This window comes from Scaptodrosophila lebanonensis, unplaced genomic scaffold (genome assembly GCF_003285725.1).
Source record: "Scaptodrosophila lebanonensis strain 11010-0011.00,11010-0021.00 unplaced genomic scaffold, SlebRS2 tig00000001-arrow-pilon, whole genome shotgun sequence".
NCBI lineage: Eukaryota > Metazoa > Arthropoda > Insecta > Diptera > Drosophilidae > Scaptodrosophila > Scaptodrosophila lebanonensis.
The window spans coordinates 27,089,121-27,115,151 of NW_022060529.1; the positions used below are offsets into that span (position 1 = coordinate 27,089,121).

At 43.1% G+C, this 26,031-nt stretch overlaps 2 protein-coding genes across 2 annotated transcripts in view; one reads left to right on the top strand and one right to left on the bottom strand.

Annotated features, from left to right (window-relative positions):
* LOC115632398 overlaps nt 1-26,031 on the top strand; it is an 81,909-nt gene that overhangs the window by 48,513 nt on the left and 7,365 nt on the right. The window contains exons 2-4 of the mRNA XM_030529532.1: nt 16,154-16,488; nt 16,885-17,106; nt 21,665-21,894. Coding sequence (XP_030385392.1) covers nt 16,154-16,488; nt 16,885-17,106; nt 21,665-21,894 — 787 coding nt within the window. The remainder of the gene's footprint in view (nt 1-16,153; nt 16,489-16,884; nt 17,107-21,664; nt 21,895-26,031) is intronic.
* LOC115632405 lies at nt 2,053-2,670 on the bottom strand. The gene is made up of 2 exons (XM_030529544.1): nt 2,302-2,670; nt 2,053-2,248 (listed from the first exon to the last, which is right to left on the bottom strand). The coding sequence occupies exons 1-2, from the start codon at nt 2,578-2,580 to the stop codon at nt 2,084-2,086; spliced, it is 444 nt and encodes a 147-aa protein (XP_030385404.1). The 5' UTR covers nt 2,581-2,670; the 3' UTR covers nt 2,053-2,083.

Consider the following 26,031-nt stretch of genomic DNA (forward strand, 5'->3'; position numbering starts at 1 on the left):
GATTGGTGATGATTTGGTCATACGCCCCATTTGCTTAAATGCTGCCGGTTCAGTCTTTAGTCTTCGTCTATGCTAATCCCAACATGGCTGCACATTAATTATAAAAGATAAGCCCACTAAAGTGCAGTTGGCGTTGCGCTTGCATAAGTTTTGCGCAATCTTTTGCCAAACCATTAAAGTAATGGCCGCATTTTATTTACCCTATAACAGCCGTCCGGGCGAGACAGTGGTGGTCGGAAGACAGAGTGCTCTGCGGTTGTGCCACAAACTTAAACTGAATGCTGTCAATTTGCTGTAGGAAAACAAAACAGCAGGCGGGCACAGCCGAAGAGAAAGGCAACGGGAGGTGAAGCTGAAGCTGCCTACATTGCGACCTAAGCAGCAGCTGCAGATACAGATACAGATGCAGCGGTAGGATCAGGACCAGGAATAAAAGCATTGCAGAAAGTAGGTTACCACGTCAGAAGCGTCATCAACTTGACATTTTATCAGAGCGCGCTGCCGCATTGTAGTTGCACAATTTGCAATTTGTAGGCAACCCTGGCAGAGTGCCACCCGTTTGCAAATATGACAGAAATGACTATTAACAGTGGCGCATTGTCGGTCCCGCGCCTCCTGCCTCGAGGTTTGCTTTATTGAGCGCATGAAAATTTTAACATATTTTTTGACATTTTGCATATGGGCGCATACGTAATGCACCCACACACCCATACACTCAAACACATACTCTGCCTTAAGCTATGCTCTTTGGCATTACAATGCCTCAGTTCTTGACATATATGCGACAATGTCTGAGATTTCAAATGCAATGTCGCTGCACGAGCTTTGCATATCAAATGGCAAGGACATGACATCACAAGAAGCTGAAACAGAGCTGAACGGCGCACTGCGTTATTAGAGAGGCAAAGAGTGAATAAATTGAGGCTTGGTTTGGCCCTGAGTAGCACACAACTTCTCCGTTCAGCATGAAATTGGCCTGTTCTACTAATTTAAACCAGTTTCTGCATAAATTATGCATACGCACTGTTGGAAAGTGTCCTGAATAAACAACTGCAAATGTTCGTCTGGACAATATTATATTTAAATATTATCTATATGAATACTATATTGCACTTGTATCGTTCGCAATTGGAATTTTGCTATTGGGTAGCGTGTGTCTGATCACAATTTATAATTTATTATAAAAATAAAACACGTATACGCCATGTTTCACCTGCCAAGCCAATTAAGTTTGACAAATACACGCAATTATCATAAGAGATTTCGTTATGACAGATGACAAAGAATTTTCAAAGTGAATTGAATTTATAATCGACACGGATTCCGGTTTGTAAGTTCGTGGCATGATTTTAAAATCGGTTTTTTTTTTGGAAGCGATTGCATTTCGTTTGTGCATACATTAATTTATAGAAAATACGATTAACGAGCTACACACTTATAGTATTATTCTCTTTATGCCATTTTTACATTGAACGTAGAACCAAGGTTCTAAGATGAAAGAATGTTGAAAAAAATATTTAGTTAGTCAACGATCCAGACTTTAAAATGTTTACTATTGTCATTACCACATCTTCTCTTCTTGACTGGTCTTCAAACCCGTTATCGGGCTATGACCTGACGTAACACAGCTCTCCACGCGCCTCTGCTTCGCGCGCGTCGCTTCCAGTTGGTCACTCCGCAGGTAGTAAGTGCGTTCTCTACCTGGTCCTTCCAACGTAGGCAAGGCCTCCCCCGTCGTCGTCTCCCCCCAACATCCGCATCGAGAACTTTTTTCGCTGGGGCGTCTTCTTCCATACGCACGACATGACCTAGCCAGCTTAGCCGCTGGATGTTTATTCGCTTGACTATGTCAATGTCAGCGTAGAGCTCGTACAGTTCGCTGTTCCATCGTATGCGGTAGTCGTCGCCAACGCGTATGGGACCGAAGATCTTCCGAAGCATCTTTCTCTCAAACACTGCAAGAGCTGCTGCATCAGTCTGCGATATCACCCATGCTTCTGCACCATAAAGCAGCACGGGGAGGATGAGCGTCTTGTAGAGCGTTAGCTTGGTTTTTCGGGAAAGGTCTCTGCTACTCAATTGCCTACTGAGGCTGAAGTAGCATCGATTGGCTAGAGTTAATCTCCATTTGATTTCTAGGCTGACATCGTTGGTTGCTGTGACGGTGGTGCCAAGATACATAAAATCTTTCACCATTTCGAAAGTATAGTTTTCCACCGCGATCTGGGAGTCTGGTTGCCGCGTGTCCCTGCTAGAGGAAAACATATACTTAGTTTTGCTCTCATTTATCACCAAACCCACTTTTGCAGCTTCCTTCTCAATAGCCGCAAATGCTCCGGTGACGCCTCTCCTGGTACGGCTGATAATGTCTATATCATCAGCGTACGCAAGAAGCTGAACGCTTTTAAAAAAGATCGTTCCGCCTCGGTGTACACCAGCTTTGCGCACCACACTCTCCAGCAGGAAGTTGAAGAGATAGCACGAGAGGGCATCGCCTTGCCTGAAACCTCGAACGGTATCAAAGGGTTCGGAGAGGTCCTTTCCTACCTTGACGGAGCTACGAGTGTTGCTCAACGTCATTCTGCAAAGTCGCACTAGCTTTGCAGGGATACCGAACTCAGACAGTGCGGCATATACACGTTCCCTCCTCGGGCTATCGAATGCTGCTTTATAATCGACGAAAAGATGGTGGGTATCGATTTGAAACTCATGGGTTTTCTCCAGGATTTGGCGCAGCGTGAATATCTGGTCAGTGGTGGATTTACCAGGCATAAAGCCGCACTGATAAGGCCCAATCAGTGCTATCGCAAATGGCTTTAGCTTATCACACACTACGCTTGATATGACCTTATATGCGACGGAAAGAAGGCTGATTCCACGATAGTTGGTGCAGACCGTGGGATCACCTTTTTTTAGGACGGGACATAGGACACCGAGATTCCAATCATCAGGCATGCTTTCAGTTAGCCATATTTTGCAGATGAGCTGGTGCATGCACCCTACCAACTCATCGCCGCCTGCCTTAAACAGCTCCGCAGGCAGCCCATCTGCTCCCGCAGATTTGTTGTTTTTGAGCCGCTGGATGGCTGTTTCGACTTCGTCATGGCTAGGTGACGGTACTTCAATACCATCGTCGGCGATCGGTTCTGTGGGGTCATCTCCGCTGGCGGAATTGTTAACATCTTCGCCTGATAGAAGATTGGAGAAATGTTCCCTCCACAGTCTCAGTGCCGCTTGCCCGTCCACCACCAGATTTCCTTCCGAGTTCTTACAGGCTGACGCTGCGGGCTTAAAACCTTGTGTTAGACGCTTCACCTTCTGGAAAAATTTCCTAGCGTCGTTCCTGTCTCTACAAAGCTCCATCTCCTCTCGCTCTCGCTTTTCTTGCTCTCTCTTCTTGCGTCTAAAAAGCCGCCTCTCCTCCCTCTTCTTCTCCCGATATACATCATGCACAGCGCGCGTTGTCGCCGTCTGCAGGGTTCTTTTGTACGCGGCATTCTTCGCTGCAGTGGCTTCGCGGCACTCCTCGTCGTACCATTGGTTTCTCGGTAGCGGCTGTTGGAAACCAATGACATCTTCTGCGGCTGTGTGCAGTGAGCGGGAAATATGTGCCCAAAGTCCGCTACCAGTATCGGTTTCCGAGAACGGTTGAGAAAGCAGCTCAGAGAGTTGAGCGGAGTAAGCTTCGGCAGTCTGTTGTGCTAGCAGCTTTCCGACGTCTAGTTTTCGCTGCGTGTTGGGGCGTACATTTTTCGCCATGCATAATCGCATGCGGACCTTGGCTGCAACAAGTTGGTGGTCCGAATCAATATTCACACCACGGAACGTACGCACGTCCAGCACACTGGATGCATGCCTTCCATCTATCACAACATGGTCTATTTGATTTTTTGTCATTTGATCGGGTGACTGCCAGGTAGCTTTGTGGATATCAAGGTGTTCAAATCTGGTGCTACTCACCACCATGTTTCGTGCTGCGGCGAAGTCAATTAGCCTCAGTCCATTGTTGGATGTTGTCTCGTGGAGGCTGAATTGTCCGACTGTCGGGGCAAAGACGCGCTCTCTTCCAACCTTGGCATTAAAATCGCCAAGAACAATTTTAATGTCATGAGAGGGGCAGCGGTCATAGACTGTCTCCAGTCTCGCATAGAACTCGTCCTTGGTAATCTCGTCTTTGTCCTCCGTCGGAGCGTGGACGCAAATCAGGCTTATGTTGAAAAATCTCGCCTTGACACGGATGGTTGCCAGCCGTTCGTTCACAGGTGTGAACCTAGAGACACAGTTACGCAATCTCTTGCTGACCGCAAAACCGCATCCAAATTCGCGTCTTTCTGCATGGCAGCTGCAGTAGATGTCAAAGGCTGCTCTTTGGGAGCAACCCTGACCTGTCCATCGCATTTCCTGGATGGCGGTGATGTCAGCTCTTACTTTATTGAGAGCATCCGCCAATTGGATAGTAGCACCTCCTCTGTTAAGGGTCCGGACATTCCAGGTGCATATCCTTAAATCGTGGTCCTTTAAACGTTTGCTAGGGTCGTCAACTTTTGGGTGTTCCTTATCCGAGGCTGTTGTTATGTCCTTCACTGGGAGTAAAAAATTTTCATGTGGTGGGTCCCAAGCCCTACGCACAAAAGCGCTGCACACATTTGCTCACTTACCAACTCCGGATGGAGCCGGAAAGCTACCCAGAGAGCACCGCGAGGAGGTCGTGTGTCAACTTGATGATGGCAGAGACAAAGATCACTCTGGCCATTTCCACGTTAATGGCAGTCAGAAGCTTTACATTGTTCTACCAAAATCCGAGCCCTCCATTACCACATCACTATTGTTTTATTCCTGGTACAGATTCAAAATTATAACTTGATTTTCGTAACTTAAATTGTATTATATTATATTTAGATTTTATTTTATAATATTGTATTTTGTTGGTCTCATTGGCTCGAGGTTTGCCATTTGTATAACCAAATAACAACACTAAAAAAATAAACAGGATGTCTGCAAAAGTATTTCGGGAAGCTTAAACTCTTTTCTCTTCCGACACACTTCAGGCAACTGACGAGCCATTCTAGTCACTTCAATCGGTTTTCTTTAATGAAAATACAACAATGGATCCTGTTAGTACTTATGTACAAAAATAAATTACTTGCCAATCAATTAAATAAATAAACAAGTTCTGCCTGCTCCGGACAATTCGCGACCCATTGGGTATTTTACTTTCTCCTTGTAATGGCGCCCAAGAAGTACGCCTCAAATATTTGTATTTTATAAATACATATGTTATAAATGGAAAATGTTTATTTTATCATACCGTTTCTATGACAGGTATACGGTGGTCTCAATTATTTGTGTCCGTTAAAAAGCTTAAACACAATAGCTCTAAGGATTTGGGAGAAGTATTGTTTAAAACAGATAAAGGGATTGGCGAATATTGGCATTTACATAAGCAATACACCCTTACAGTTTTCAGTAAAGGCAATACAAATTAAATGAAGGATACATATTTTTCGCTACTCTTAGGTACAAATAAAAGAAAATCAAATGATTATTGCCGAAGGGCTCATTTAAAGAAGAGACTCTGATTTTTTTCTTCTTCTTAGAAAAATATCTAAGGTAGTTTTTTGGAACGGTTGTTTCATTTTCAAGTACATGATAAAGTTTGTTGACTGACTTCTATTCCTTAAGAATCAAACAAGTATTTCATGTTGGCATAATTGCTGGATCGTACCAATGGGAGCTGATCAAATTTAAATGATCTTAATTATACATATACCATCCGTATGAGGTAAATATTCGAATGATGGATAAATGTAAGGACCTCAATTCATGCTAATTGTAGCCTGACCCAAAATAGATATTGTTTAGGAACGTCCCATGTTATAAGTAGATGATGACATACAAAGTTTAGTTAATGTGAGTGTTCCGTTTCCGAAATCCTGACGTTCATCCTGAGAGACGGACATGTCTAGATCGATTCGTCCCATCATGCTGATTAAAAATATATATATATGTATACGTTAGGGGATCGGAGATGCCTCATTCGGCCTGTTACATACTTTGCACAACCGTAATATAACCTTATTTCCCTACGGGTACAGGATATAAAAAGTAAAGTGCTGTTAAGCACAGGATATTTTAAGGTCGAGAATCGCTAACCAACTTTTCTATTTAAAGTATAGATGTATAGTTTGCCTTCTCTTGATTTGCAGTTTTAGTGTTTTTATACCCTTAAATAGATATTTAAAATCAAAGCTTTATTTCAAATATGCGTAGGAAAGGCCTTAAACTGTCGTTCCAGGGTCAACAATCTGTCCATTTAAATGACCTCATACCCATACAGACGCCAGATTTTAAAAGTGTGTGTGTGTGTGTGTGTTTTTTTTTTTTTTTTTTTTTATAGCTATACGAGCTAAAGGCTGGGTAATCTTCGAAAGATATTGGTAGCCCGAGCTACCAATATGCACGATTCGCATGTGAGACAAGACTTACTCTTTGGCTTGCTCGCGCCTACGTACTAAACCCCCATCCTTATCCGTATCCTCCAGACCATGTGTTCCCCCCGGTACCGCCGTCAAGCATGACTTCAGGGGGTGGTGATTCAGCGAGTGCTGATCTCTAGGGTTGCAGCTCTTTCTTTTTCTGCCATCCTTTGTAGCTTTATGACTTCTCTGGCGAAGTCGCACACATGGGTCCAGTTTTCGATGGATGCCAGCATCAGGTTTACTACCGTACTATGTGTAACCTGCGCCCCTACTACCCTTTCTAGGTGGTTCCGCTGGCGGTCGTATCGCGAACAGTGGAAGAACACGTGTTCTACATCTTCTATGCAACTTGCACATTCCGGGCAAGTGTTGTTGTTGTCATGCTTGTATTTGTGCAGGTATGCGCGAAAACAGCCATGTCCTGTTAGCAGCTGGGCCAAATAGTAGTTGACCTGCCCATGTCTCCTTTCGATCCACTCCTTTATGTTTCCTAACAGCTTGTGTGTCCATCTTCCTTTGGTGGATGTGTCCCAGCGGTGTTGCCATGTTGCCATCGCCTCATCACTTAGCCTCCGGGAGTATGTTACGCCGGTTCTTCTGCCAAGGTACCTCTGCTTTTCTGCCTCTGCCAGCAGCTCTAGCGGTGGCATTCCTGCGATTACTATTGCTGCTTCCGTTGATACAGTACGGAACGAGAAAGATACCCTAAGGGCACACCTTCGGTAGGCTGAGAGCAGGTGCTTCTTATATGAAGTTTTAGCCATTGCTTCAGACCAGATGGGCGCTGCGTATAGGGCTACTGATGTGACTACATTCATCAATAGTAACCTTCTGTCTTGCCTCGGTCCACCAAGGTTGGGCATTATTCGTGCTAGGGCATTGCTTACTCCAGCACACCGTCCTCCAACATATTTGAGGTGCTCCTTGTAGTTGAGTCTGTTGTCTATCATGACTCCCAGGTACTTGATTGCTGCTTTTGAGGTGATCTGTTCATTCCCTACTTCTATTGTTATGAACTCTACTTTTTTCCTGCTGCTTACAAGTAGCACCTCTGTCTTGTGGTCAGCTAGTTTGAGTCCTATGCTTGCTATCCAGCTCCTAGCTATTGCTACAGTTTTGTTACACATTCTTGTCAGTATGTCAAGGTGTTTTCCCGTCACTACTATTGCTATATCGTCCGCGAACCCAGTGATTTCTGCCCTCTTGGGCAGTTCCAGCCTAAGTATGCCATCATACATTATGTTCCATAGTATTGGGCCTAACACTGATCCCTGTGGTACACCCGCTGTCACGGCATAATGCTTTCTGCCTTCGTCTGTGTCGTACAGGAGCACTCTGTCGTTAAGGTAGTCCCTAATGATCTCTACTAGGTACTTTGGTACATTTTTCCCATCAAGTGCTGCAAGAATGACATCCCAGTCTGCTGAGTTAAAGGCATTTTTCACGTCCAGCGTGATAATGGCGCAGTACTCTTTTTCTCCCTCGAGCCACCGCACTCCTTTAATGGCGTCTTTCGCTGTGTGTATAACTGCTGCTATCGCATCTACTGTGGAGCGGGCTTTGCGGAAGCCATATTGTCGGTCTGAGAGGCCATCTCCTTCCAGTGCTTCGTCCAGTCTTCTGCTAATTATTTTTTCCAGTAGTTTGCCGGCAGTGTCAATCATGCAGAGCGGCCGGTAGCCTGAAGCGTCCTGGGCGCTATTTCCTTTTGGGATTAGCACCAGTCTTTGCTTCTTCCAGATCCGGGGGAATTTCCTCTCCTTAATGCATGCGTCGAAGGTCTCTCTGAATAGTTCAGCTTCGTGTTCGATAGCCGTCCTGAGGGCAATGTTTGGGACTCCATCCACTCCAGGTGCTTTCTTTAGTTTTAGTCCTCTGCTCGCCGCCTCTAATTCTTCAAGAGTGACACCTGGGATGTTTTCTGTGGCCTCACAGCTTGCCACTGAGTATGTAATTTCTGCCCTCTGGGGGAAGAGTCCCTCCACAATTGCCTTGAGCTTCGTAGCGCATGTTGTGACTGGTGGACGGAAGCTGCTTAGCTTTTTCATTACCAGCTTGTACCCTGTGCCCCATGGGTTATTCTCAACGTCATCGCACATCTCTCTGTAGCAGTTCCTTTTGCTTTGGGTGATAGCTTTTTTTAAGGTGGCTCTCGCAGCCTTATACTCTTCTTGAAGTTCGACAAAGTTTTCGCGACCTCTAGCTCTCTGGCATATTCGACGTGCGCGTATGCATTTCTTGCGGAGGTCGGCAATCTGTCTGTTCCACCAGTAGACGGGTTGTCTTCTAGCCTGTTGGCCTTTCTTGGCCATAGACGCGTTACAGGCATCAGCAATGCAACGCATCAGGATGGTCGCTTTGTTGCTCGCACTACCCATTAGGTGACACTCACCCATCGACAGTTTGAATGCCTCTTTGTCGAAGGTGGTGTCTCTCCATCCTGGATTGGGTCGGATGCCATTTGTTGGGTTCCGTCTCGTGGGTCGTCTGTGGATCTCAAATATTATTGCCTGGTGGTCACTGTGCGTGTATTCATCCGATACGTGCCATTCCGCTGAGGGTAGTAGGGCAGAACTGATGAAAGTTATGTCGATCTTTGAGCTTCTCCCCCCTCTGGAGAAAGTGTCCTTTTCACCGCAGTTGAGCAGTGCTACATCCAGGGTTGCAAACGCTTCAAGAAGGTATTCTCCCCTGAGGTTCGTGCGATTTGAGCCCCACTCGACTGCCCATGCATTGAAGTCGCCTGCGATAACTATGGGCTTTACTTCTTCCGCGTCTTTGACGAGCTTATCAAGTGCATGTCTGTACGTCTCTAGCGGCATGCTGGGGGGGTAGTAACAGCTGTAGTATGTTATTCCGTTCACTGTGCTTTTTACGTATCCTTCCTCGCCGCTGTGCGTCTTCTCAAGTGGATACTTGCCGCATGTCCATATTGATGCTTTATTGCATCCGCTAGTGGTCCATCGTTGTGAGTCATCCGCTCTGTAGTGTTCGCTGAGGATTGCTAGGTCGATTTTTTGCTCGCGCACTATCTGTTTTAGAAGCTCCTGGGCAGCCTCGCAGTGGTTTAAGTTCAATTGAAGGACCCTCATTTGTGTTTATTCAGGACCTTCCTGCGGGCTGATATATAGTGGGGGCATTTAGGCCCTCCTGTGACATGCCTGGCGTCGGCATTTGGGTCGTTTCTGCATAGTAGGCAGTGTGGGTCTCCTTGGCACGCTTTGGCTAGGTGGTCAAGTCCCCCGCACTTGAAGCAGTGCTTCGACCAGTCTTTGAGACTTCTACAGTTTCTTGCCATATGCCCGAAGTCAAGGCATTTGTAGCATCTTGTCGGTGTAGACCTTTTGAGTAGTCTGCAGACTGTCCATCCAACTCGCAGTTTGCCTAACTCTTCTGCCTCTTTTGCCTGTTTCTCCGGTATGACGATTATGGCCGTCCTAGTGCCACCAGGAGCATCCCTGATTACTTTGATGGCCTCGCCATGTATGTCACCTATCTGGTTCCTCCATGCGGTGAGTATTTCGTCCTCCGTAGTCACTTCATCGAGGTACCTTAGCTCGAACGTGGCTTCTTGTGTAAGCATTCTGACCTCGACCTCAGTGGGCAGTATGCTTTTGATGTGCTCCTGTTGTTGTCCGGTGGTCACATCGGTTGCTCTCTTAAATTCGAGCAGCAGCTCTCCTTTTTGCGTCTTCCGTACGGCATGGACCTCTTCTCCGACTGTTTTCAATTCAGGGGCGTTTTTTACCTTCCTGAGAATATCTGCGAATGACAGTTTCTCCGTCGGCTTGATAATCATGACATCAGGCCTAGGCGGTCTCCTTCGCTTTTTTGATACTTGTATCCACTTGCTGGTTGCCTGGCTGCTTCCTCCTTGTGTTGGTGCCTTTTCCATCTCTTGACTCGGTCCGCTTGCTTTGTCGGTTTTTGGCTTCGGTGTTCTTTTCGGCATGCTTGCATCTGTGTTATCCTGGTTCTCCTGTCTGTTAGTTTTCGTCTTTTTTGGAGGTGTTCTTCTAGGTCTCTCTACCTCTTCTCTTAGCCTTTTTGGTGTGCCGCGTACCTCTTGCTGTCGGGCAGTCTGCGTGCCCCTATCATTTGTACGCACGGATTTCTCTGCCTGCGGCTCCTTGGCCCTAGCTATTTGTTGGTATAGTGATGTTATCACCGCCACCAGGTCGCGCATTGGTTGGTGGATAGACCTTCTCCCACCACCAAACATTTCGTTGAGCTCGCCGATTTTCTCCCCCAACTTCGTGAGAGGGTCTCTCCCTTGTTTCGGAACCTGGACTAGCATTGGTTCGCTCTCTAGTTCAGGAGGAGATGACCGTGATCTTTCCATACTCCGCACCTGCAGGGTTTGTACTGGGGAGCGTGGTAGCCTCGATGCTTTTTGGAACGGGTTTTGCCCCGGGCTTCCCGTTAGTGCCTCTTTTGCGCTCTTTGCGCCGGCCTGAGGGCTAGAGCCTATCTGTACTTCCGCCAGTGTTGTTGTTGTTGTTTTTTCCATTTTTGAGCTGTTGGGTCCCAACTCGTAGCCGTTATCTTGTATTCGTTGTGTAGTTACCCTTATTTGGTCCCATGGTTATCTTTGCAATGCAGGGAGGCCATGCGAGGGTTGACACAAGACCTTATGAGTGCATGTGTTCAGAGCCAGACCGGGAGCTAGACAGAAGGATAACCTTAACTGACCCTACACCCCAACTTAACGGGACGATTACAAGAGCGTTCTACGAGGCTTGCCAGGTTTTAACGGTGTGTGTGTGTGTGTGTGTGTGTGTGTGTGTGTGTGTGTGTGTGTGTGTGTGTGTGTGTGTGTGTGTGTGTGTGTGTATGTGGGTGGGTGTGGGTGGACGCAGGCCTCCGTGTGACCGAGCACGTGCTGACAACCATTGGTCAACTCGGAAACTATGCAGAGAGACGAAGCTTAATCCTTTTGTTGCTGTTATTTTTTTATTATTAAAGCTGGTCGGGCTTTTTAAACTTAATGCCGCTATTAAAATCAAATTTATGGCCTATAATTAAATTTCGTGCCAGGCGCAAACAGCAAATAAAAAACTTTTTCGGAAATTGTAGGAAATTGAGCGTGGCATGCATGAAAAACAATTCACTTGCCGTGCGCAGTTTAAATAAATTGCCAGCGAAACGAATGATGAGGGAAGGCGAGAGAAGAGAGAGGAAGAGGGAGAGGGGCAGAGAGAATCGAAAAAGCCAGAAATGATGGAAAAGTGTGTCAGCTCTGCGTCATACAGTGGACGCCGTGGCGGCAAAATTTGGCTCGTTTATTTATAAATTTCACTTGAAAGAACGTCTCATCCGAAAAGAGGTCCATCGGTGCGGACATCTACATATATATGTGTTTTTGGGCCAATTAATGTCAGCGAACAGGTGAATGGAAGGGCTTTCTAATTAACGCTGCGTATGAGCAATTCGATCCATAATCCATGCGTCATGTAAGTGTCGCCGAGTCATTGGCTTTGCGCCATATTTCAGGGAAAGCACAAACACATAGCTAGTAATCCACATACCCACACGTTCATTTCATTTTGTCATATTGTCATTTTGGCAATATTGTATTAATTTGTTTCCCGCTAGCTGCGATTTTCACTTATAATTGCTGAACCGGCAACATGCCGTATGCGGCATGCCTCGCCTTGCACTGAACACCATTTCGATTTGACTTTCGTTTCATTTGGCGCTAACAATAATTTATGGCCCATACGTGGCTGCGCGCGTTTGAAACGTGCCTGCGTTGCGTTTAACGAGCAAACGCATCGATGTCCATGGCCCCGTTGCCGCCTACGCCTGTGCATCGTATCCTGCAACGTGGCAGTTTTGGCTTTTAATGTGCATAATTAAGCATTAATTACAAGACACGCAGACGGTTCCTATGTACAGCCCAATACATTGCCTTCATTATCAATTTTTACAGCGGGCATTTATCTCACTTCGCTTCATGCGGTCTGGCCATTTAAGCAGCGCGACCATTGCCCACCAAACATTCGCGCAATTTAAGCATTTAATTGCGAATTTATTATGCTCATTTTGTGGATTTGGCTCATTTTGTGGCCTTTTAATTGAATGAATTATAAATTAGATTGTCTTATGGGAACAAAAGGGAAAGTACAGTACATGTACATACTCGTATACATATACTACGAGCATTCTATGTACAATTCACGGTTACCTCGTTTTCTTATTTTGAAATAAATACAAAGGTATCAATCAGCCTGCTTCCGGCTTGGCTAAGCCCCACTAGCACTGAATACTCAGAACTCTTGGGACTGGAAAAAACTGCTGAGCTTGTCGAGTTTCCACAAGAAACAAATAATAAATACAAGATCAGTCCTTTTAATTTATGTTATTTCTAACAGTATAATTTATATTTGAATTTGGCTTTTTCTCTATTTTTTCACAAAATGTGCCAGGAAACACAAACGGATCGGACATAAACCAATTAATAAATGTATACAAATACAAATTTTCTAAGTCTTAAAAAGTACTCCGCTATTAGTGATTTTCCAAACCTCCTGAAGTTCCTGGAAGTTTGGTATTTACATCAATGCACTGATCATGTGTCCATATGTCAAGTTTTATCATTATATGTTAAATATGAAGAAATTCATAGCCATACATCTAATCTCTGCCGAAGCTCTGCTCGCAGCTCTTGTTGTTGCTGCTTTCACTTATTACTGTACTGCACACATACATATATATACACGCTTATAAACACGCATAGACACGATTCTGATGTAAATGTATGCTGTTGAAATTATACAAAAACACTTATATATGTATGTATGCATGTGCTGATTAAATTTTTTAAAATTAATTTTATTTTTAAATATGTTTTTCTGTGGGGTGGGTACAGGGTATTTAAGAGTTGAGCCCGCTCGAATTTAGCATTCCTCTTCTGTTTATGCAAGCTTCAAGCCCTCTTTGAAGTCTTAACATAGTTTTCACAGCTTCTTTTAAATGATATATAGTAAATAGAATACTAATCACAAATCAGTCACAGTTGAGCCAAATTTGAACCTAAGTTTTCGTTCATGGTGTACGTTAGTACTAAGAAGCGGCTTTGAAAACTTTTAACTCCAATAATAGGGACAACAGGCCTTAAGTTTTGTATGTAAAATATAATTTTTTTACCATACAAAAAGTTGCATTCGCCGGATTAGTTTTGAATTCATGAAATGTACAAGAGTATATTAGGTTTGCGCAAAGGGAAAAATGTAACAGGCAGATGGAGGCGTGGCAGACCCCATATGGTATACATATAAAAGTATGTTCTTGATCAGCATGACAAGACGAGTCGATCTAACCCTGTCTGTGTGCTATACACAAATCCCTTACATATATTTTTTTCGAATTTTTTGGCATAAGCTCCAAAAAGGCACATATAATATGGATGTTATTAGAAATTAATAACAAAAAATGTTGATTGATGGGTCACGCCCATATTCAACACGGAGTACTTCAAAATCCTAACGTTCGACTTAAGCTTCCCCACCTGTTTAGACGACTATTCGTGTCTTGTACGAGTATGTACATGAATACATGTATGTATTGTATAGCCGAAGCGTAAAAAGGGTATATCAGGCTTGTACGATGTATGTAATTTTCTGCTTTTGTTTCATATTTCACCCTAATCGGTAAAATCGGGGACGGCCACATACCAATTTTGGTCAATGTTCTCTCAGCCGTCTTCAAAATGCAGGCGTTCATCCAGATGGACGGACATGTTTGGATCGATTCGTCCCATAGATGCTTCCTTCTGCCTGTTACATACTTAGCACAAACCTAATATACCCTTTTTACCTTACAGGAAATACAAATATATAGTTTTGAGCAAAAATATGTTAGCCTGCAACATTGTTGTTGCTGGTAACCAACAAACTCTAAAAAACAAGTCGATGCTAGTGATGAGAATTTTCTCATATGTCATATCCACATCTTTTGATCCATAATGTTTTGGCCTAATTATTATCATTAAACATGCTCTCTCTAGCTCAAAAATAATTTTCAATTTAAAAGCGGACCGTTCTCTGTCTCTGACATTTTTTCATTTAATCAGACTTTTCAAAAAGTGTCACACGCTGCCGCCTACGCCAAAGCTCTGTACCACCCCGCTCCATCTTACCGTACCGCCCCTCAGTTCCCAGCCACCGAAGCTTGCTGGTGCGGTTTTTGTTTGTGCGCGTCTTTCTCTTAGCTCTTATTTTTCTTCAATTAACATTGCAACTTGGCACTGCCGTGGCAGTTTGTTTTTTACGTTTTCTGCCTTTCCCATTCGCCATTTTACTCGGAGATATGTATTTCTCTTGCCTTTTTATGTCAGTTTATTTATTATTATTATTATTTTTGTTTTATTTGTAAGCTGTTGCCGTTGCTGTTGCTTTCGCTCTTTCACTTATTTTTAATTCACAAGTTTTCACTGAGTGAGTGTGTCTCTGAGCTACTTTGATAGAGCGCCGTGACGACGTGAATGACTATGAGGGAAAGCCAAGCTACAAAGCATATTTGTGCCTTTTGAACTTTGCGCTTTGGTGCGGCGCCCAACGTGGGGCCCTCGAGCTGTCACAAACTGTGTCAAATACAATATTAACCATATTATTTGTGTTCAGCAGCGAAGAAGGCTTTTAAGTTGCACGAGAGCTGCATTGTATAATTAGCAAACATAAGGCGTTCTTTAAGGTTAAAAGAATATTTCATTAGGCTTCTCAAAGGGTCGAGCTTAAGTTTACTCTAAAACAAGAAAGGAATGCTAAAGTCGAGCAGGCTCAACTCTTAAATACCCTGTACCACCCCACAAAAAAGTAATTAAATTAATTAATTAATTAAATTAAATTAATTAACTAAATTAATTTAATTAATTAACTAAATATTGACTAATTAAATATAAAATATTCCATGCATGCATACATACATTTACATTTACATCAGAATCGTGCCTTATGCGTGTTTGTGTACTTGTACATATGTATGTATGTGTGCATTGGGCCTGGTTATATGGCTATAACTTTCTTTCCGATCATTTTATCATAATGAAACTTGGTATACGGATATGTAATTACTAACCTAATGGGACTACCAAATTTTAGCTCAAAATTCCAAGAATTACGGGAGTTATAGAAAATCGTTAATAGGGGGGGAGTGGGGGGGTGGATCAGAAAAAATGAACAAACTCGTCCTTTCTCGGTCTCAGGAGAATCTGTATACCAAGTTTGGTTATTCTAGCTCTTATACTTTCGGAGATCCTTGCGTTCATACAGACAGACAGACAGACGGACAGACGGACAGACAGACGGACAGACGGACATGGCTATATCGACTCGGCTTGTCATGCTGATCAAGAATATGTATACTTTGTGGGGTCTACCAAGCCTCCTTCTGTGTGTTCCATGTGCACTCGCACAAAACTAATATACCCTTGTACCCTTTGGGTACAGGGTATAAATATATTATTCTTTTTTCAAAAATAATAATATATAGTTCGATGACTGTTTCCTTTAGTCGGTATTCTGTATTCAGAATTTACAAGTATGCTGAAACAACCATCTAAATAAGATCAGTACTATACCTTAAGTTATAATTCTTGAAACGACTTTGTCGAGTGTTTTTTAAGCATTGAGTTTGCATCACTGACGCATTGTACAATTATATGTAATTTTCAGGTCGCACCCACAATGCCAACTACGCGCTCTACCATATCGGACAGCCAGCCACGCCGGGAGTGAAACAATTCGCGGAGACGGGCAAGAGCGAACAGCTGGATAGCAATGCTGGCGAGCAGCAGCAAATACTGGCCCAAACACAGATACAACCGGCTCTTAAATCGAGTACCAATACAGAGCGCAGCGTGTTCGATGAGTTCACAATGCCAGCCATTCAGTTGGGCGCAGGACGCAGCGAGGCGAAAGTGTTCGTCGACAGCAATCACAGTTTGGTCTCACTAATGACGCGCATTGTGCCATCCCCAGATTGGTTTATCGGCGTCGATTCATTCGAGGTAAGCAAGCGTGCCGTCTGCACTAGCCCCATTGCCAGTGCCATTGCCCTTACCATTGCTATTGCGTGCTGCTCGTGCAAACATGTCGACAACATCATCAACAGCAACCACAAGGACGGAAATCACACAAATCGCCGCATTTGCTTTGCGTGACGACACGTTACCGAAAACCACAGCAAGAGCAATAACAGCACCAGTGACGGCGCACACAAATCGCTAACCCAAACCCAAATCCGAGCCGCAAATACCAACATAATCAGCGCCAATTGCACGCACTTTTAAATATGTCCTCCTCATCCCTACCCCACTCCCCCTCTCCCTCTCTGTCTCTCTGCCTGTCTCTCTTTCACATAGTGTTATCATCCTGTGTTTCCATTTCCATTTGACTATTTGCAGCTGTGCGTAGGCGGCTCATGGATTGACACGGTCACAGTTGAATTGGATCCACTTGATGCGGGCACCGACAATGGCTTCACCTTCACCGCACCCAATTGGCCCACAGCACCACAGGGCGTCATCTATCGCATTACGTCGCGATATCCCGCGCATCCGGCTGGCAGCTTTTACTATCCAAAGAGCAAGCGGCTACCGCCAATTGCAACGTTTCAGTTCATCAAGGTAAGGAACACCCGACGTTTAGTCGGGCAGCCAAGGCAGCCAAGGCAGCCAAATCGCAAATGGTGGAATCCAAAAACTGACAACTGGCACTTCAAAAACGAAAAAAGATTAAACAAGCTAATTAACAGCAAATTAGCAGTCAAAATGTAGCCCCTAACAAACACACTCACACACACACTCCAATACACATAAACGCGCTTAATGACTTTTTATGTGCTGTAAAAAAAATCAAAGTGCTAATGAGCCATTAGCATTACAATGGCGTCAACTACAAGCGCCCTTTTACATACGTAATGGGTCCTCCTATACGCATGTATACCTACATGCTTGTGTGTGTGAGAATGGGTGTGTATTCGTGTAAGGCGCACATATTCCTGGGGCCGTGTGTTAATGCGCTTTATAATTCCGACTCGCAGCTGGCGCGCCAACGAAAGAAATGCTTAACGAAAATAACATGAGAAAAGCAAGAAACATTCGCAGACAACGGCAAAAATGTTAATTACAATAAAATAAAATACATTACACTGTAGTGTGTAAAAAGTTTATGTTGTTACTTTCGCAAAAAAATCGCGTAGACAACCAGAGCATGAGGTGAAAGTGGAAGGGATCCTGAAAACTCTATGCCAAGTAGACCTATGCGATGTGCAGCAGTGAATTGTTGCTACAACTATTCTAATCTACGTATACTGAACAAATGAATAGTAATAAAAAGTATATATACATATATGCATTTCTCGATCTGTCGTCGCAGAGAGGAGTGTGTAACTCCCATCCACTTAATCCCCTTAATCTTAGAAGTGGGCGCTCTCATCCTTCCTCTGCATCTAGGGTACTCGATTGTGTTCTCGTATCCAGTTCCTTCTTTTTCAAACGATGAAGATTCCTAACACAGGCCGGTTCAAATCTCCAGTTTTCTTCGCTGCTGATTATTCTTCTACCTGTTACCCGGTGTAATATATCGCCCTCGTTCCTCTCTTAATTCTTCTAAGTGGAGTATTGTGAGATACAAGCTTCTATTTCTGTGCTTCTTGTTTTTCCCATTCTGTGTAGGTAATAGTCGACTTCTCCGCATGTCCTTTGTATCCAAATTCTGATGTGTAGCACCCTGGCCGCCTACCTGCCAGTTTCCTCATTTCACCATTTCTCGTGCCATCATTTCAGTGTCTCCAGCTTACAGAGCTGAATGGTTTTTCTCGTGCTTGTGTGTGGGTATCGGTTCCAATAAGTATATTGGCATCCCGTCTGCTAAGGCAGGTGCGGCTGCTCCAGATGTTATTCGATATGCGCTTTCTTTTTTAGCGCATTGGTCCGTTGTATCACTAGCAGAGCCTCAAGTCTGAAATATTTATCCTCAGTGTATCTGTTTATATCTCGGAGTCGTGTAGTAGTACGGCATTGTGCGCATCCACGAGGAGTTTCCTAGATTGTAAAGGTCGTCTCCACTGCCCTACTTTACAAGTATTCATACGGTAGCTGTGATCAAAATGCCGGTTTCCGGTCCAACCTAAGATATTTAATTGTCATTTTCTGTGTTCCTGTAATATCCTCGTTGATTCTCAGATCGATATTCAATCCAGATGCATTTTTGTTGCCGTGATATTGAAGAATACATTTACATATATACTTTATGGAAATGCTTTGTTCTGAATATTAGGTACTTGGCGCAACAGGACATCATGGAGTAACACCCAAGTTAAACTCTCTTCACATTCAAAACACCCTTTTTCTATATATCGAAATTCAATGACAAAAGAAACATGAATCTTTGCACATTAATTTTTTCGGGGTGTAGAAGCGGACCAAGACGCTGCACTGAATATTTTTAATTTGGATCAAACGGGTTTGAGGCTAAATATGTTTGGGGAGCTTCTATAAATACTCTATGCAGTGGACATCAAGGATAAAAGAAACTTAAAATTGGACTCAATTATTTAAAAAAAAAAATTATTATAAAACCCCTAGGTACTGGGTATTTAAAGTGACAATAGAAGAAATAATCAGTGCAATTGAAGCATTTTGAATATACTTGTATATTGCTTAAATGAAGATTCCAAGTTCTAAGTGGGTGTTTGAGCCGCCTTTGACTCGTTAAAGTGCTCATATTTCTGGCATACGCCCGCACATCTTTAGAACTCTAACTATGACAATCCATTAGTACCGCACAAAACGTGATCCGCCACTTTGTAACAACGACTAATGCTGAATGTGATGCAGAAAGCTCTAACTTGAACGGCACACAATTTATGCTTCGCCCGCCCATTCTGCCCATTGTAATTATGGGAGGGTATGTACGGGCAGTATTTTGGATGCCACGGTTACGATGCTGGCGAGTGCGGGTCAGCAAGTGCGGCACTTGCGGTTACAGTCACTTGCCAGTCGTAGACGCTGCTCATCAAAATGTTGTTTGTGTGTGTGGGTGCTCTTGAATTTGCCGGAGATGCACATAAAATGTTCGCTAGGCGTTGTTCCACACGTCGACTAAGGGCGAGGACTCGAGCGAGACGAAACCTACACTTAAAGAAAAGTAATGCTTGCGATTTTGTCTCCTGCTTTGCCCCGATGCTTGACTACGACCGCTTAACTCATGGGTTGAAAATTCCTATTAAGGAATGAAGGACAAAACTAAAACTATTAGAGCGAAACTAAATACCTTTATTTAAGTAAGCCGTGTCGGTTTCCGCATCCATATAAGCAATAAGTCATTTATACAAACAATAATTTATTCATCTAAAAATATGTACTATATTGTTCTAGGCTGAATAAAAAAATTTAACTAAACATTATTTGCAACAGTTCTACGAAATCCACATGTATAGTATGAGGATTGTGCTTAACATTTTGTTTATTTTTTATTAAAGGGGCCGAAGATGTATGTATTGTCTAAAAAAAACTTCAAACTCATTGTTCGATTAGTATTTTGTATCAAACCAGTTTCTCGTTAAATTCTGTTCACTTACCTCTTACAGCGAACTTCACCAATTAATTTCATCCAGTAATTCTCCGAGGTTTTAGGCTATTAATATCTTCTCGTTATTGGTATTAACTTATCCGTAGTCTGTATTTGGAATTTAAGTTGGAGCACTTGGAGCAGATTTAATTTCACCCAAAATTAAATCGCAAGCGAATTGAATTTAACTGGAAAAGTTTTATGAGCACCTCTGAAATTTGGTTGTATTAGGCTATTTTAAAAAAATTCCGTGTTTCGCAAACAATCTCTTACTTGGAGCTTAGATCCAATTTATTGTTTATTTGTATTTTTTGTTCTCTGTAGACTTTTGCATTAAGTCTCTGTGTGGGAATGGGCGTCAGTGCGTGGCTCCCCTTGCTTAACGTGCAGTCATTATTCTTTATTTGTTGGCTAGAGCTGCCATATTGTTGTTGCTGTTATTGCTCTCGTTGGTGGTGGTTGCTGTTATTGTAACGCCTTTTTGACACTACTAATTCCAGTTTTATTTTCTATGCCTCTAGCCATAAAACTGTCTACTCAGTCTACTCCTTTTGAGGAGACGCCTACGCTTCCGCCTGTATTCATGCAAAGGCTGGGGCAGCTTGTCTTGTTTTCTGTGTGGGAGCTGCCTTTGTTTATGGCCAACGAAATGGAAAGTTATTTACTTATATGCGCATTTTATGACCGACACATGCTGCTCGTCCAGTTCAGTTGCCCGACATTCCTCTACTTGAAGTTAGTTGTGGATGCTGCTCATGTAATTATGTGTTGATTTGCTCAGTGGCATTTGAAGCTTCACATTAAATTCTTCTTAAATTTCTACTAGAATGTCAGCATTGACTTTGCCACGCCATGAGGCCGCAAATGCTTCGCATGTTTGTGTGTCATTTGCGCATGCCAAGTGGCACGTAATCTCAGCAGCGTGGAATGTGAGTGCGTGTGTGTGTTTGTGTAATCCACAAGGAATTTCACAGTTTTTGTTGTCAGGATTATATGTATGTACGCGTATGTATGTATGTTAATGCTGGCAAACAACGCGCGGCCGGCGCATTTGCAAAATGGACGACTGCAAAGGTATTCATCCCGAAATGTGCGGACTCTGATAAGCCAGCGAAACAAAGCACAAAAGTACTAAGCATTTGGAGCAGCAACAATAGCAGCAGCAATGACAACAGTGTAAAACAAAACAACAATAACGTTGAGTCGTATAGAAAATGACAGCAACCCAAACAAATAAATTAAAATGCGCGACAGCGCGCCAGAAAGTTTTTCCTACTGTTGTTGTTGTTATTGTTGTTATTGTTGCTGTCATTGTTGCCATTCCGTAGACCCTCGTTCCCCGAACCTCTGCCAGTCGTAGCCCGTCTCTGCCTTCGTCCCCGTGTCAATATTTGCCACAAATTGAAATTAGCAACGCGTTAACGCACCTGTCAGCCCCAAAGTATGCAACGTTCATTGTTCAAACGCCAGCCCCCAATCGTCGCGTCGTCAGCAGTCGCCAGTTGGTTGCTTATGCCAAGCACATAGCACTCCCAAATTAATATGCTGCACATGTGGGACTAACATTTTTCTCCGAAATACTAACATTTACACTCACACGTTTCGTTGCAGCTCAAGGAGTACGAGCTGAGCGAGGTGTTCAACTTTGCCGAGGACGATCGCAAGTACGAGACGGTCAAGACGCAAACACACCTGGAAACCGAACACAACCATGTGGAGATGAACAACGAGCTGTCGGCGAGTATAGAACGGGAGCGCCAAACTGAATTTGGAGCGCAGCAGGAGACGGAGACCGAAAGGCAGAGGATACGCGCCCAACTGCTGGCCAAAATGAATCCCATGTAAGTGGCAATACTTATGTCAATACATACGTGTATATATACACATATACGCATTTGAATTAAGCTGCATTTTCTCCTCATACATACACATACAGTTTTTACAGTCCCGTAGAAACGTCAAAGAACAAAATTTAACAATATGTTCTTTTTTTTGTTGATTTACAATTTATATTAAACCGGTATTCTGCTACCAATATGACAGCTTAAGCTAGTTAAAAATTCCCCATTAATTTTCAACAACAAGAATTAACTTCTTATACACACTTAAATGTATGTAAATATGCAATGCAATATTTTCAAATTAAATATGAAATATATTTTATGTAATTATATATTTTACACTCGGGGAGATGCTTTGTGTGAGTGTGAATGCTGCTTCAGTCGTCTCTTCCTGGGTCTGGAGAGCAGCCAACTCGCTAGTGCGTGAGGGTGATTGCCAAAGCCATCCTCATAAACAATTTGTTAGAATTGATTTAAGCTTTATTTAAATCTAAAAAATCTAACAGACAGAAGGCAGGCCCACAAAGTATACATATATTTGATCAGCATAACAAGACGAGTCGATCTATATCAGTCTATCTGTCCGTCTGTCCGGATCACCTGAATCTCAGAGATTATAATAGCAACATACTTGTACACCAAATTTTGCAAAAATATGCCTTATGTGTATACGCTGTGGAAGTTTGTCTTATTTTTTTGTATTTCCCCCGATTTGACAGGAAGTTATAGCATTTTGAAAAGATGTTTCTCAATTAGTGGTATTTGCCAGCCGCATATTATATTAACAAAGTTCTGAATACCTAAGGTGTTAGAATAGGAATGGTTGGAAATTAATCAAGTGTTCAGACCGAAGTACTTGTACAAGTATGTTCGGCGCTGACGTGTGTGTGGTATTCGAAGGCAATAATTTAAAGATGTCTGCCACATCGCCCAGTAAACGCAACACAACTTTGAAGGGTACTTAAAAGAGCATAACACCACTTTACCAGCGGAAGAAGTACGGATCGTGCACGTACATAGGTAATGCTGCATCTTTAAAGAGCCTTTTGCCTAAAACTAAACCAGTAAGGAGGACGATGGCGGGTAGGCAGGCACTCAGGCAGTCAGCCGCGACCGTCGACGTGCAGACACAAAACTTAAACTAATCCAGTCGTAGCTCCAGACATCCGACCAACCAACCGAACAACCCTCCACCCATCCGCCCACTCAGCACCGCCTCGTGTATTTTTGTGCCACTTTCGGCTGCTGGAGTGGATTTTGGCACCATTGGCACTAGTAACCTGCATATTTAATGGCAAGCAAAAGCAACAGAAAAGGCTTGCATACACGTACGTGTTCGAGTGCCAAGAAACTAACTAAAGTCTCGTAAAAGAAGGCGGGTCGCACCACTGGTAGCCAGGAATGGCCTGGAGCGGACTGGTGTGGACCGACATGGAGTGGCGCAGATGGGCTTCTAACAAATGCGCTGCAGACATGCGTGGGTGTCGACCAACTTGTAAATTCCACTTAAAAACTATTGGCATGTTGACAAAAATACTAGCGCATGTTTGGCAGCGGCGAACGGGAACGGAATATGGCATCCAGTATGACCAAGCCCATGCTCAAGAGCGGCAATGAACCGAAAACACAGAAGCCTGCCAAACTCTGTTCCTAGGGCGCTCACTAAAAGGTATTAATTATATCTTATCAATGAGTTGCGATTGGGCTGGAAAGAAGCGACTGCCGATAATTAACACCAGTAATGTGTTCAGAACGCTCTTCAAAGTAGACGAGCCCAACTACTGCATTACATTTCATTTGAGTTTTTTTCCCACCGAGCTATGTTTTCAAGTTGGGGAAAAGAAAAAAATCGCTGGGAGCTACGTAGGGCGAGGAACGTGGATGCGGAAGCAATTCGTAGCTAGTTCGTGTGCTTTGGTTGCGACAATAAAAGATGAATGTAGCGGTGCGCTATTATCGTGATGGCAGGAGCATATTTTCTTAACCAACAGGGGCCTTCAATATCTTATCGAGCATGTCCAACAACTCAATATAGTGCAGCCCGTGATTATTTTTTCTTTCTGCTGAAAGATGTCCCTGAGCACATTCAAAATAATGGTGGCAGACTAATAGAACCGACTTTGTCTTCTTCGGTGGGGATTCACCCGAAAAAATCCACTGTTTTGGCTATCTCTTGGCCTCTGGCGTGTAATATTGTATTTCACCTTGAACGGTCGTCATAGATAGTGAACGGTCTCCATAGACAGCATCAAACTTCACTATTATGTTTGGCATGTTTTTATACTCTGTACATGAAATGTACAAGAGTATATTAGGAGGCGTGGCCGACCCCACAAAGTATATATATTCTTGATCAGCATGACGAGACGAGTCGATCTAGCCCTGTCTGTCTGTCTGTTCGTCTGTCCGTCCGTATGAACACCTGGATCTCAGAGACTATAAGAGATAGAGACACCAAATTTAGCACAAAGATGCCTTATGTGTATACGCTATATCTCGGAGACTATGAGACCTAGGGACACCAAATTTTAGGCCCAGGTGCCTTATGTGAATACACAGAAAATGTGTATTTTGGAATTTCCCTACCACCTCCCTCTCCCATGCAAATTGCGATTTTCTCTAACTCCCGTAATTCTTGGAATTTCGAACTAAAATTTTGCAAATGCCTTCAGTTAGTTATTATGTGCCCGTATGCCAAGTTTCATCATGATAGACTGATTTAACAAGAAGTTATAGCCATAAATATATTTGCTGCTGCAGCGCTGCTCAAGCGCTGCCCAAGCGCTGCCCGCGGCTGTTGTTGATGTTGCTGTTTGGTTGACTGCTAACATGTTTACACAGACACGAATACTTCCTTGGTAAATGAAGCATTTACTCTAAAAATGCAGACTGATGTCGTTTACACTGACTTCAGTAAAGCATTTGACATGATCTCCTGCTCTTTAAGCTAAGTCGTTTAGGATTTCCCTCCGCTTTTTTGTGTTGGATTTCGTCTTATCTAAAAGGCAGATCCCAACGGATCTTGCTTAGGTCGCACATCTAAGCCTGTTTTTGCATCTCAAGGTAGCCATCTTGGCCCCTTACTTTTTACATTATTTATTAATGACCTGTCCGCTACCTTGTCACACTCTCATATTCTTATGTACGCTGATGATGTGAAACTTATTCTGACTTACGAAGACCCTTCTCATGTTCATCGCCTGCAGGATGATCTGAACTGCATGCAATCTTGGTGCTTAGCTAACCACTTGTACCTCAATTGCTCTAAATGTAAGTTCATGACATTTCACCAAACCTTGCCTTATTTAGGGACGTATACGATTGACAATGTGCCATTGCAACGTATATCGACTGTTCTTTTTGATTCCAAATTGAACTTTAACTTTCGCATATCTAGTATTGTCAATAAGGCCAAGGGATTACTTAGATTCGTTAAACGTTGGTCCAAGGAATTTAATGACCCTTATACCACTAAGCTTCTTTCTTGCGTTTGGTCTCCGCAGTATAGAAAGCATCAGGAAAGTATTGAGTCTGTTCAGAAGCAATTCCTTCTTTACGCCAGCAAGCCTCAAACCATTGACGAGCTCAAGGCAAATATTCGTGCAGAAATCATCGCTATACCACCTGAGATGCTAGAAAAAGTGATGGGAAACGCTGCAAAAAGGGCACATTTTGCTGTGTCCAATAAAGGCGGCCACTTGTTGATGTTGTTTTCAAAAATTAGTCTGAAGAAATTGTACAGAACCAAATTAAATAATAATATCTCATACTTGAAAATCGGAAGCTTATTTTCAAAGATATTCAATGTTTACATACCGACATAAAAGATGGCGCACCCTGTACATTTTTATTTCAGGCATCTATGTTGATTTGCTCCCTAATAATAGCTTTTTATACCCTGTACCCGTAGGATAACAAGTAAAAAAGCTAAAGTCGGGTGTCCCGACTTTGAAATACTCTGTACATATGTTTACAATAATTATAAAAAATAAAAAAAAAAAATAAATAAAAAAACAAGTAAAAAAGCTAAAGTCGGGTGTCCCGACTTTGAAATACTCTGTACATATGTTTACAATAATTATAAAAAATAAAAAAAAAAATAAATAAAAAAAAAATTGGATCGATTTTACCTCTCTC